The sequence below is a fragment of the Dreissena polymorpha genome, chromosome 9 (genome assembly GCF_020536995.1).
Source record: "Dreissena polymorpha isolate Duluth1 chromosome 9, UMN_Dpol_1.0, whole genome shotgun sequence".
Lineage (NCBI taxonomy): Eukaryota > Metazoa > Mollusca > Bivalvia > Myida > Dreissenidae > Dreissena > Dreissena polymorpha.
Genome location: NC_068363.1, coordinates 96791430 through 96805346, shown reverse-complemented (window position 1 = coordinate 96805346; position 13917 = coordinate 96791430). Strand labels below are relative to the sequence as shown.

At 36.5% G+C, this 13917-nt stretch overlaps 1 protein-coding gene across 3 annotated transcripts in view; it reads right to left on the bottom strand.

The window, feature by feature from the left end:
- The window catches only part of LOC127844561 (ATP-dependent RNA helicase A-like), a 57637-nt gene that overhangs the window by 39440 nt on the left and 4280 nt on the right, over nt 1-13917 (bottom strand). The window contains exons 3-7 of one of the 3 annotated variants that reach the window (XM_052374914.1): nt 13264-13419; nt 12715-12924; nt 8442-8581; nt 3130-3176; nt 585-721 (exon numbers count right to left, since the gene is read on the bottom strand). In XM_052374914.1, coding sequence (XP_052230874.1) covers nt 585-721; nt 3130-3176; nt 8442-8581; nt 12715-12924; nt 13264-13419 — 690 coding nt within the window. Of the gene's footprint in view, nt 1-584; nt 722-3129; nt 3177-6960; nt 7020-8441; nt 8582-12714; nt 12925-13263; nt 13420-13917 lie in introns of those variants that run through there. The other 2 variants (XM_052374915.1, XM_052374916.1) reach the window with 2 other exon arrangements.

Here is a 13917-nt window from a genome sequence, read left to right as displayed (position 1 = left end):
CTGTTATGTGTTATGTGTCATAAATATCTATAGTGCTGCATATTACCTATGGAAAAACATGTTTTATATTTAGCCAGGCACCATACACTTTCTGAATTGAAATTGTTGTTTGATGTTTTCATATGTGTCTTTTGAAACTACACTACATATGCATGAATGAAATGCACAATGAAGACATTTAATTCCGGACCAAATTATATTTTGCTACTAAAGTTGGAGATAAAAGTAAAAATTAAAATGCACAAAAAAGAGCCAACATCTGATATGAGATACCAGTACATGTTACTTAATCAAATATTGAGTATGGTGTTAAACAGTTGGATGCAGATAATAAAGTTTTTTTAAGTTCAGAAATTTCATGATGCTGTCCTCTGAAATCAAATGGTTATTGATTTGTTGTGAAAACACTCAACAGGTCTATTTGCCTGTTGTGTATGGTAGACTGCAATGTTTTGACAAGAGATTACAATGTGTGAGTGCATACTTCAGAATATTTCATAATTCTTAATATTCATCTTATATTCTGACAGCATCTTATTGTGGCTAAAATAAGGAAAAGTTATGGAAATAAGCCCTAAGTGTACCTTGTCTGCCTCCTTCTTCTTGGTGACCCCCGTGTAGGCCTCAATGACCCCCCGGTGGTAGAGCTGCCTCACCAGGGACAGGGCGCACGATTTGGAGGCAACCTGCTTGTTGGAGCCGTGCTCCCTCGCACTCACATCTGCAACCAGCAATAAACACAATACATGTACCACCAATGGGCTTAGATTCATAATAATTGAGTTGAGATCTGTGAAAAATGGGCTTAATGCATATGTATTAAGTGTCGTCCCAGGTAAGCTGTGCAGTAAACACAGGCTCATCAGGGACAACATTTTCTGCCTAAACTGGATGGGTTAGATGAGACTTCTTTAAAACAAACAAAAGCCGAAAAGTATTTCCCTGATAAGCTTGCGCAGAGTGGGATGACACTTTACACACATGTATGAGGCCCAGTTGTTTCCAGAACGAAGCTCTTATTATCTAGTGTGTTCACTGTGAACATTACGAAGCTCTTATTATCTAGTATGTTCACTGTGAACATTACAAAGCTCTTATTATCTAGTGTGTTCACTGTGAACATTACGAAGCTCTTATTATCTAGTGTGTTCACTGTGAACATTATGAAGCTCTTATTATCTTGTGTGTTCACTGTGAACATTACGAAGCTCTTATTATCTAGTGTGTTTACTGTGAACATTACGAAGCTCTTATTATCTAGTGTGTTCACTGTGAACATTACAAAGCTCTTATTATCTAGTGTGTTCACTGTGAACATTACGAAGCTCTTATTATCTTGTGTGTTCACTGTGAACATTATGAAGCTCTTATTATCTAGTGTGTTCACTGTGAACATTACGAAGCTCATATTATCTAGTGTGTTCACTGTGAACATTACGAAGCTATTATTATCTAGTGTGTTCACTGTGAACATTACAAAGCTCTTATTATCTAGTGTGTTCACTGTGAACATTACAAAGCTCTTATTATCTTGTGTGTTCACTGTGAACATTACGAAGCTCTTATTATCTAGTGTGTTCACTGTGAACATTATGAAGCTCTTATTATCTAGTGTGTTCACTGTGAACATTACGAAGCTCTTATTATCTAGTGTGTTTACTGTGAACATTACAAAGCTCTTATTATCTAGTGTGTTTACTGTGAACATTACGAAGCTCTTATTATCTAGTGTGTTCACTGTGAACATTACGAAGCTCTTATTATCTAGTGTGTTCACTGTGAACATTACAAAGCTCTTATTATCTAGTGTGTTCACTGTGAACATTACGAAGCTCTTATTATCTAGTGTGTTCACTGTGAACATTACGAAGCTCTTATTATCTAGTGTGTTCACTGTGAACATTACAAAGCTCTTATTATCTAGTGTGTTCACTGTGAACATTACGAAGATCTTATTATCTAGTGTGTTCACTATGAACATTATGAAGCTCTTATTATCTAGTGTGTTCACTGTGAACATTACGAAGCTCTTATTATCTAGTGTGTTCACTGTGAACATTACGAAGCTCTTATTATCTAGTGTGTTCACTGTGAACATTACGAAGCTCTTATTATCTAGTGTGTTCACTGTGAACATTATGAAATTCTTATTATCTAGTGTGTTCACTGTGAACATTACGAAGCTCTTATTATCTAGTGTTCACTGTGAACATTACAAAGCTCTTATTATCTAGTGTGTTCACTGTGAACATTACGAACCTCTAATTATCTAGTGTGTTCACTGTGAACATTACAAAGCTCTTATTACCTAGTGTGTTCACTGTGAACATTACAAAGCTCTTATTATCTAGTGTGTTCACTGTGAACATTACGAAGCTCTTATTATCTAGTGTGTTCACTGTGAACATTACCATGTTCGTTGTGTTAAGATTTCCCTAGTTTTAAGGAACAAGGACCTAAACCTAAAATAATGGGAAAATATCACAGACAAATAGTTGCATATCTGACCCATACGTTCAACATGATTATTTCAAAGTTGTTTTTCATTACTTAAATCATGAAAATTGTACATATTTTGATCATACACATTGATACTTAGTAAAATGAATTATCTTCCAATCCACATTGAGAAACATGAAGATTAATACTACCCATGTACATGAGGCAGTCATATATACATGCACATTTATTGATAATACCCATGTATATAAGGCAGTCATAAATACATGCACATTCATTGATAATACCCATGTACATAAGGCAGCAATATATACATGCACATTCAATTATCATTAAATCTTTCCCACTTCGATACATATTTTGACATATGTGTGGTCCCTTAGAAAGTTAAGCTAAATTAAAGACCTTTCTTACTAGATTTACTTGCAGGCTGTTCTAGTTTCATGCTGTTTGCACACAGCTATTTTCACTTTGCCTCTGAGTGGGAAAGGGTTAATATTATATAGCTGTAATGTCATATAACTTCAAACACAGTGTATAATGACAATGTTTATAAACTGAATTTTTTCAGAAGTGCTTAACACTTGATAATTTTAGTTTTAGTACCTTGATGAACCCTATTAATAGATAAGACTACACATAAAATACAAATACAATTAAACAACTTACACTGATTCAACTTGTTCACGAAAAACTTCATTTCAGAAATAAAGCTCCTGCAATAATCAAGAATACAATTTATCATAAAGAAACTGTGTGCACATTTTGTTAGATAAATTAATAAACCCATTTATGCCTCGTGGACTCTCCCATCTTTCTTAATTGGATCAATTTATTTCCAAAATTAGGGATGTCAAGTATATTTATTTCTATGTTCAGAATATTTCTTACAGAAATTCCTTTAAGCAAACAGCCGAACCCTGATGAGACGCCGCATCCTGCGGCAAGTCATCTGGGTCTACGCTGTTTGCCAAGGCCTTTTTTCTAGACGCTAGGCATAAAAGGGTTAAAACTTTGCAGGGTCAAGTTATAGGACTACAAAATATAATGAAGGTATCCATTGTTAAGTCAGTTGAAATGTAAAAAATGTTTAGTGAGTAGAAATGCATTGTGAAGTAAGTATTAAAGAATTGTTAAGTCAGTAGAAATGGATTGTTAAGTCAGTAGACATGAACTGTTAAGTCAATAGAAATGCCTTTTTAAGTCAATAGAAATGCATTGTGAAGTCATTAGAAATGCATTGTTAAGTCAGTAGACATAAATTATCCCCACGCTTTTTGAAAAAAAGGTGGGGATATTGTGGTTATCTCCGCCGTCCGTCCGTCCGTCTGTCCGTCCGTCCTGGCCACTATCTCCTCCTACACTAAAAGCACTAGAACCTTGAAACTTACACACATGGTAGCTATGAGCATATGTGCGACCCTGCACTATTTGGAATTTTGATCTGACCCCTGGGTCAAAAGTTATAGCGGTTGGGGTGGGGCCGCGTCAGAAATTATCACTCATTTTTTTAGGTTATTTTACATTTACTTCTTTATTTCTACACCGATTTACTTGAAATTGATACTGGACCTCTCTTATGACAATACGGTCAATCTTAACCATGCATGGCCCCATTCCCAACCCTGGGGCGCCCCGCCCACATAGGCCACACCCACCAAAAATTTCCATTTACTATAATTTTTTCATTTCTACACGGATTCACTTCAAATTGATACTGAACTTTTGTTATGACATTAGGGTCAATCTCAACTATGCATGGCCCCAATCCCAACCCTGGGGCGCCCGCCCACATAGGCCACACCCACCAAAAAATTCCATTAACTATAAAAAAATTTTAGGTTATTTTACATTAACTTCTTCATTTCTACACTGATTCACTTCAAATTGATACTGAACCTCTCTTATGACAAAACGGTCAAACTCAACTATGCATGGCCCCGTTGCCAACCCTGGGGCGCCACGCCCACATAGACCACACCCGCCCAAAATTGCCTTTTACTATAATTTCTTCATTAAAACACTGATTCACTTCAAATTGATACTGAACCTCTCTTATGACAATACGGTCAATCTCAACTATGCATGGCCCCATTACCAACCCTGGGGCACCCCGCCCACATAGGCCACACCCTCCCAAAATTGCCTTTTACTATAACTTCTTTATTTTTACACCCATTCACTTCTAATTGATACTGAACTTCTCTTATGACAATACAGTCAATCTCAACTATGCATGGCCCTATGATCAACCCTGGGGCGCCCTTGGGTCAAACATGCGGCGTGGGGATACGCGTCGGCCTCTGCCGCGCCATTTCTAGTTTGATTTGTTTTCATTATCCTGCATACAATATTATTATTAAGAAGTTTTAAGAACTACACGAATGAACAATTATCATTGTCACATATTTTTTGTGGCGCTGCTTGTAACATTCCCGTTAATTGCTTGAACAGTTGTTGTTTCTTTGTTCGTTTTCGTTGAATATTCTTAAGTTGGAAATTAATTATCCCCACGCTTTTTGAAAAAAAGGTGGGGATATTGTGGTTATCTCCGCCGTCCGTCCGTCCGTCCGTCCGTCCGTCTGTCTGTCTGTCTGTCTGTCCGTCCGTCCTGGCCACTATCTCCTCCTACACTAAAAGCACTAGAACCTTGAAACTTACACACATGGTAGCTATGAGCATATGTGCGACCCTGCACTATTTGGAATTTTGATCTGACCCCTGGGTCAAAAGTTATAGCGGTTGGGGTGGGGCCGCGTCAGAAATTATCACTCATTTTTTTAGGTTATTTTACATTTACTTCTTTATTTCTACACCGATTTACTTGAAATTGATACTGGACCTCTCTTATGACAATACGGTCAATCTCAACCATGCATGGCCCCATTCCCAACCCTGGGGCGCCCCGCCCACATAGGCCACACCCACCAAAAATTTCCATTTACTATAATTTTTTCATTTCTACACGGATTCACTTCAAATTGATACTGAACTTTTGTTATGACATTAGGGTCAATCTCAACTATGCATGGCCCCAATCCTAACCCTGGGGCGCCAGCCCACATAGGCCACACCCACCAAAAAATTCCATTTACTATAATTTTTTCATTTCTACACGGATTCACTTCAAATTGATACTGAACTTCTCTTATGACATTAGGGTCAATCTCAACTATGCATGGCCCCATAACCAACCCTGGGGCCCCGCCCACATAGACCACACCCACCCAAAATTGCCTTTACTATAATTTCTTCATTTCTACACCGATTCACTTCAAATTGATATTGAACTTCTCTTATGACAATACAGTCAATCTCAACTATGCATGGCCCCATTACCAACCCTGGGGCGCCCCGCCCACATAGACCACACCCACCCAAAATTGCCTTTTACTATAATTTCTTCATTTCTACACCGATTCACTTCAAATTGATACTGAACCTCTCTTATGACAATACGGTCAATCTCAACTATGCATGGCCCCATTACCAACCCTGGGGCCCCGCCCACATAGACCACACCCGCCCAAAATTGCCTTTTACTATAATTTCTTCATTTCTACACCGATTCACTTCAAATTGATACTGAACTTCTCTTATGACAATACGGTCAATCTCAACTATGCATGGCACAATTACCAACCCTGGGGCGCCCTGCCCACATATGTCACACCCACCCAAAATTGCTTTTTACTATAACTTCTTCATTTCTACACCAATTCACTTCTAATTGATGATGAACTTCTCTTATGACAATACGGTCAATCTCAGCTATGCATGGCCCCATTACCAACCCTGGGGCACATCTAGGTCAAACATTCGGCGTGGGGATACGCGTCGGCCTCTGCCGCGCCATTTCTAGTTGTTAATTCATTAGAAATGTATTGTTAAGTCAGTAGACATGCATTGTTAAGTCATTAGAAATACATTTTTAAGTCAGTTGATGTGCATTGTTAAGTCAGTAGTGCAGTGTTTATTCAGAAGAAATGCATCTTTAAGTCAGTAGAAATGCATCGTTAAATCAGAAAAAAAAAATGCATTGTTCAGTCAGTAGAAATGCATTGTTTATTCAAAAGAAATGCATTGATAAGTAAGTAGAAATGCATTGTTTAGTCAGTAGAATTGCATTGTTTAGTCAGTAGAATTGCATTGTTTAGTCAGTAGAAATGCATTGTTCAGTCAGTAGAAATGAATTGTTTAGTCAGTAGAAATGCTGCATTGTTAAATCAATAGAAATGCATTGTTTAGTCAGAAGAAATGCATTGTGGACAACACATCATTGCCACTGCGAAAGAAAAACATACAGACAACAATTAACAAGTATGAGACCAAATACAAATATAGCACATAGTTTTGTTCAGGTAGACTTGCTCATATACCATGTCATTTTTTGATAAATCGATATTGTCCAAGCATAAACATCAACTAAAGCTTTATAATATGATAATGGACCTCTCTAATTAAGTACTGATTGATGTTACTCATTTTCATACTACATACCTGCACATGTCCTTCCTGACTTGATATCTCTATATTATTGGGCACTGATGAGCCTTTGGCTGTGAATTGAAACAACTTTGAATACACAGAATGTATTTTTTGCTCTCTCAAGGTACCACTTGTAATACACATCTCAAATAAACATTCATCAGGGGGTTCAAGGGTTAACCATTTAGTGGTGAACTATGCGTATCAGTATTATGTGGAAATGGTAGAAATTTCAATTTCACATATGCAAAACTACTGTAACACCACCATGAATGAATATGCTTGATACACATTACATATACATGGATATGTATTATGTATACAACTTACTCACATTAAGCATACATTTATTGCTAGGTAACCCAGTGAAACCCCCTATATTTCAGTTATAGTCAACAGAGAGCAAGAAATACAATCTGGATGATCAGCCAGTATGGATGCTGGGTCTACTCACTCATAGACTATTTATAGACCCTTGCTCCACACAAACAATGGTGAACTTGACATGCAACACTGTCCATCACAAATTCTGTGTTAGGCCACAAAACCTGGGATGTTTAAACAACATGAACATATAAGAATGTCTTGCTTGAAAACATTTAAAAAAATACATTATAAACATTATAATTTACAACATAAAATATGAAACAAGATAGCAACTTTTTTTGTAAAGCTCACCATTGCTTGAAATGCTGATCAGTTAAACAAATGGTTTTCAAATATGTGAAAACACAATTGTTTAGATTTCAAAGTTGTCCATTTCATAGCTCAAAACTGGGTTTATCACGTAACATATCACTGGTTGAATGTTACATATCAGTGATTTTTTCCCCCAAAATAGCAGCCTCTTACAGGCTGTTTCCCAATTGCAAAAAGTTAAAAAGGCTGTTTTCAAATGGCAAAAAGTAACATTTTCCACCCAAAATCTTACCAAAATTTCCCCCAAAATACGCATTTTTTTCTAATAAACTGAATAATTTGTTTATTGAGTTAATTATACAGCAATTTGATTCCCTAGCACTTTATAATATAAATTTCAAAAAAAAGTTAAACATGCACTTATAAACAATTGATATACTGTTATTTATAATAAAACTAATTATGTCTAATTTTTCCCAATTTCATGGTCTATCATGCTTTTTTCCCAATCAAAAAGGCACAGTCTGGTAAATATAAAGCAAAAAAAAAATCACTGCATATACCATACTAACTTATTCTTTGTTTTCTGATACTTGTGTTTTTGAAGGGCTCCAAAAACTGTGAAACTATTTATTTTCGGTGCCTCTATTTTTTAACTTTCAGAACAGAATTCAAATTGTGATCCATGTTTTTAGAAAGGACTTGTTTAGCAATTATCATTACTCTCCTAATGTTAAGCCATTTAATCCCAAAACGATTTTGCTCAATCTTCATGTTTTATACTGTCTTCCATAAAGTAGTAAAATGAGTCATCATTGCGGCTCAGCAAGAAAGAATTCCTGAAATGTAAGCACCTGTTGTGATCTGGTCCAACCATCTGATAGGTGTAGTCAGTGTGGATCTTGTGTGTCTGCAAGAACTGATGCAGTCTTGACTTGGCGTTCTCCAGCGTCCAATTACCATGGAGATCAGCATTGAAATCACAATCCTCTGACTGAAATACAGCATTGAAATCACAATCCTCTGACTGAAATACAGCAGTGAAATCACAATCCTTTGACTGAAATACAGCATTGAAATCACAATCCTCTGACAAAATACAGCATTGAAATCACAATCCTTTGACTGAAATACAGCATTGAAATCACAATCCTCTGACTGAAATACAGCAGTGAAATCACAATCCTTTGACTGAAATACAGCATTGAAATCACAATCCTCTGACTAAATACAGCATTGAAATCACAATCCTCTGAATGAAATACAGCATTGAAATTACAATCCGCCGACTGAAATACACCATTGAAATCACAATCCTTTGACTGAAATACAGCTTTGAAATCACAATCCTCTGACTGAAATACACCATTGAAATCACAATCCTTTGACTGAAATACAGCATTGAAGTCACAATCCTCCAACTAAATACAGCATTGAAATCACAATCCTTCGACTAAAATACAGCATTGAAATCACAATCCTTTGACTGAAATACACCATTGAAATCACAATCCTTTGACTGAAATACAGCTTTGAAATCACAATCCTCCGACTAAAATACAGCATTGAAATCTCAATCCTTTGACTGAAATACAGCTTTGAAGTCACAATCCTCCGACTAAATACAGCATTGAAATCACAATCCTTCGACTAAAATACAGCATTGAAATCACAATCCTTTGACTGAAATACACCATTGAAATCACAATCCTTTGACTGAAATACAGCTTTGAAATCACAATCCTCCAACTAAAATACAGCATTGAAATCACAATCCTCTGAATGAAATACAGCATTGAAATTACAATCCGCCGACTGAAATACACCATTGAAATCACAATCCTTTGACTGAAATACAGCTTTGAAATCACAATCCTCTGACTGAAATACACCATTGAAATCACAATCCTTTGACTGAAATACAGCATTGAAGTCACAATCCTCCAACTAAATACAGCATTGAAATCACAATCCTTCGACTAAAATACAGCATTGAAATCACAATCCTTTGACTGAAATACACCATTGAAATCACAATCCTTTGACTGAAATACAGCTTTGAAATCACAATCCTCCGACTAAAATACAGCATTGAAATCTCAATCCTTTGACTGAAATACAGCTTTGAAGTCACAATCCTCCGACTAAATACAGCATTGAAATCACAATCCTTCGACTAAAATACAGCATTGAAATCACAATCCTTTGACTGAAATACACCATTGAAATCACAATCCTTTGACTGAAATACAGCTTTGAAATCACAATCCTCCAACTAAAATACAGCATTGAAATCTCAATCCTTTGACTGAAATACAGCATTGAAGTCACAATCCTCCGACTAAATACAGCATGAAATCACAATCCACTGACTGAAATACAGCATTGAAATCACAACCCTTTGACTGAAATACAGCATTGAAATCACAACCCTTTGACTGAAATACAGCATTGAAATCACAATCCTTCGACTGAAATACAGCATTGAAATCACAATCCTTCGACTGAAATACAGCATTGAAATCACAATCCTTCGACTAAAATACAGCATTGAAATCACAATCCTCTGACTAAATACAGCATTGAAATCACAATCCTTTGACTGAAATACAGCTTTGAAATCACAATCCTCTGACTGAAATACAGCATTGAAATCACAATCCTCTGACTTAATACAGCATTGAAATCACAATCTTTTGACTGAAATACAGCATTGAAATCACAATCCTCTGACTGAAATACAGCAGTGAAATCACAATCCTTTGACTGAAATACAGCATTGAAATCACAATCCTCTGACTAAATACAGCATTGAAATCACAATCCTTTGACTGAAATACAGCATTTAAATCACAATCCTCTGACTGAAATACAGCAGTGAAATCACAATCCTTTGACTGAAATACAGCATTGAAATCACAATCCTCTGACTAAATACAGCATTGAAATCACAATCCTTTGACTGAAATACAGCATTGAAATCACAATCCTCTGACTGAAATACAGCAGTGAAATCACAATCCTTTGACTGAAATACAGCATTGAAATCACAATCCTCTGACTAAATACAGCATTGAAATCACAATCCTTTGACTGAAATACAGCATTGAAATCACAATCCTCCGACTAAAATACAGCATTGAAATCACAATCCTTTGACTGAAATACAGCATTGAAATCACAATCCTCTGACTGAAATACAGCAGTGAAATCACAATCCTTTGACTGAAATACAGCATTGAAATCACAATCCTCTGACTAAATACAGCATTGAAATCACAATCCTTTGACTGAAATACAGCATTGAAATCACAATCGTCCGACTAAAATACAGCATTGAAATCACAATCCTCTGACTGAAATACAGCATTGAAATCACAATCCTTTGACTGAAATACACCATTGAAATCACAATCCTCTGACTGAAATACAGCTTTGAAATCACAATCCTTTGACTGAAATACACCATTGAAATCACAATCCTTTGACTGAAATACAGCATTGAAGTCACAATCCTCCGACTAAATACAGCATTGAAATCACAATCCTTCGACTAAAATACAGCATTGAAATCACAATCCTTTGACTGAAATACACCATTGAAATCACAATCCTTTGACTGAAATACAGCTTTGAAATCACAATCCTCCGACTAAAATACAGCATCGAAATCTCAATCCTTTGACTGAAATACAGCATTGAAGTCACAATCCTCCGACTAAATACAGCATTGAAATCACAATCCTTCGACTAAAATACAGCATTGAAATCACAATCCTTTGACTGAAATACACCATTGAAATCACAATCCTTTGACTGAAATACAGCTTTGAAATCACAATCCTCCGACTAAAATACAGCATTGAAATCTCAATCCTTTGACTGAAATACAGCATTGAAGTCACAATCCTCCGACCAAATACAGCATGAAATCACAATCCACTGACTGAAATACAGCATTGAAATCACAACGCTTTGACTGAAATACAGCATTGAAATCACAACCCTTTGACTGAAATACAGCATTGAAATCACAATCCTTCGACTGAAATACAGCATTGAAATCACAATCCTTCGACTGAAATACAGCATTGAAATCACAATCCTTCGACTAAAATACAGCATTGAAATCACAATCCTTTGACTGAAATACACCATTGAAATCACAATCCTTTGACTGAAATACAGCTTTGAAATCACAATCCTCCGACTAAAATACAGCATTGAAATCTCAATCCTTTGACTGAAATACAGCATTGAAGTCACAATCCTCCGACTAAATACAGCATGAAATCACAATCCACTGACTGAAATACAGCATTGAAATCACAACCCTTTGACTGAAATACAGCATTGAAGTCACAATCCTCTGACTAAATACAGCATTGAAATCACAATCCTTCGACTAAAATACAGCATTAAAATCACAATCCTTTGACTGAAATACAGCATTAAAATCACAATCCTTTGACTGAAATACAGCATTGAAATCACAATCCTTCGACTGAAATACAGCATTGAAATCACAATCCTTCGACTTAAATACAGCATTAAAATCACAACCCTCCGACTAAAATACAGCATTGAAATCTCAATCCTTTGACTGAAATACAGCATTGAAGTCACAATCCTCCGACTAAATTCAGCATGAAATCACAATCCACTGACTGAAATACAGCATTGAAATCACAACCCTTTGACTGAAATACAGCATTGAAATCACAATCCTTCGACTGAAATACAGCATTGAAATCACAACCCTTTGACTGAAATACAGCATTGAAATCACAATCCTTCGACTGAAATACAGCATTGAAATCTCAATCCTTCGACTAAAATACAGCATTGAAATCTCAATCCTCCGACTAAAATACAGCATTGAAGTCACAATCCTCCGACTAAATACAGCATGAAATCACAATCCACTGACCGAAATACAGCATTAAAATCACAATCCTTTGACTGAAATACAGCACTGAAATCTCTATCCTTTGACTGAAATACAGCATTGAAATCACAATCCTTTGACTGAAATACAGCATTGAAATCACAATCCTTCGACTGAAATACAGCATTGAAATCACAATCCTTCGCCTGAACAACTGCATGACACAACATTACATATACCTCTTCCAGCTGCCTCTTCTCAGCTATTCTCTCCATGTAGCTCAATGGCGGTCCCCTCTCGTAAGCAGGCAGGTCTCTCTGCTGACCCACCTCAAACCCACTGAACTCAGGAGCCATGGCAACCTTCTGGTGAGGAGCAGGTACCCCTGGCAGCTGACTGAACTCCCCCATGCCCAGCCCTTCTTGCTCAGACCCCATATTCTGGGTCTCCTATAAAGAAATAATCATCACTTAAAATACTAGATACATGTTACATCATTCGGTGAGAAAAAGGATAACAATGTTCCTGGTAATTTAGCAATAAAAATTGAAAAACAAATTCGTCCTCTAGTTTATTTTTAGAAAAATCTAAATTAAATGATTACTTTTATCAAATAGTAAATGCATTATTATAAACACATGTATGCAATCAATAGCTACTCAATAACTTGTATAATTCATTTGCAATCTAGTTTCATGTTGATATCTTTTAGTTTTTGAGATATAGCCCTGTAAAGTTTGTGACGCACTGAAAGACTGACAGACAACGGCAATTCTATATCACTCTGCCTTATTACTGAACACTACCAGTCCTGGTATGTCTGTAGTTTTGATATGGCCCAGTCTGGCCAGGTAGTTGACCATGTCTCTAGCAGCATTCGCCTGTGCATCCTTCTTGTTGGTGGAGTTACCCACACCTAGGTAGTCAAACCCTGCCACCTGCACCTAAAACCAGGAACACATTGCCATGTTATGATGGTGATAAGCATTCTTAACACAAAATGGTTGCTGTAATTTGTTATGGAGATGAGAGTGAAAACCATGTTTCCAGTCTGGGACGGGAGCACAGAATTTCCTGCTATCAAGTAATGGTCTTCAAATGTGAGTACCGGGAGAAGATGTACATGTACACCTGACTGATCCCAACTAACACACAATCAGATTACAGGGAGAACTGTAAGTTTCAAGGTCACACGTTGGGAACCATTGTCCCTGGGTTGAGAAGTGTGCAGCTAGACAGAGACTTGATTGCAGGACTACCAACTAACAATCTCTAATGATTGAATTAACTGGGTGGGTACTCAGTTAGTCAACAATCCCACTAAGTTTGGTAGATTAACATTTTATAAGCTACTTATATAAATAACTTATGAAATAAAAAATCAGAATACTTTCAATTTAAAATGACAGTACTAAATGGTGATCAATGTTTTAATGTTAACC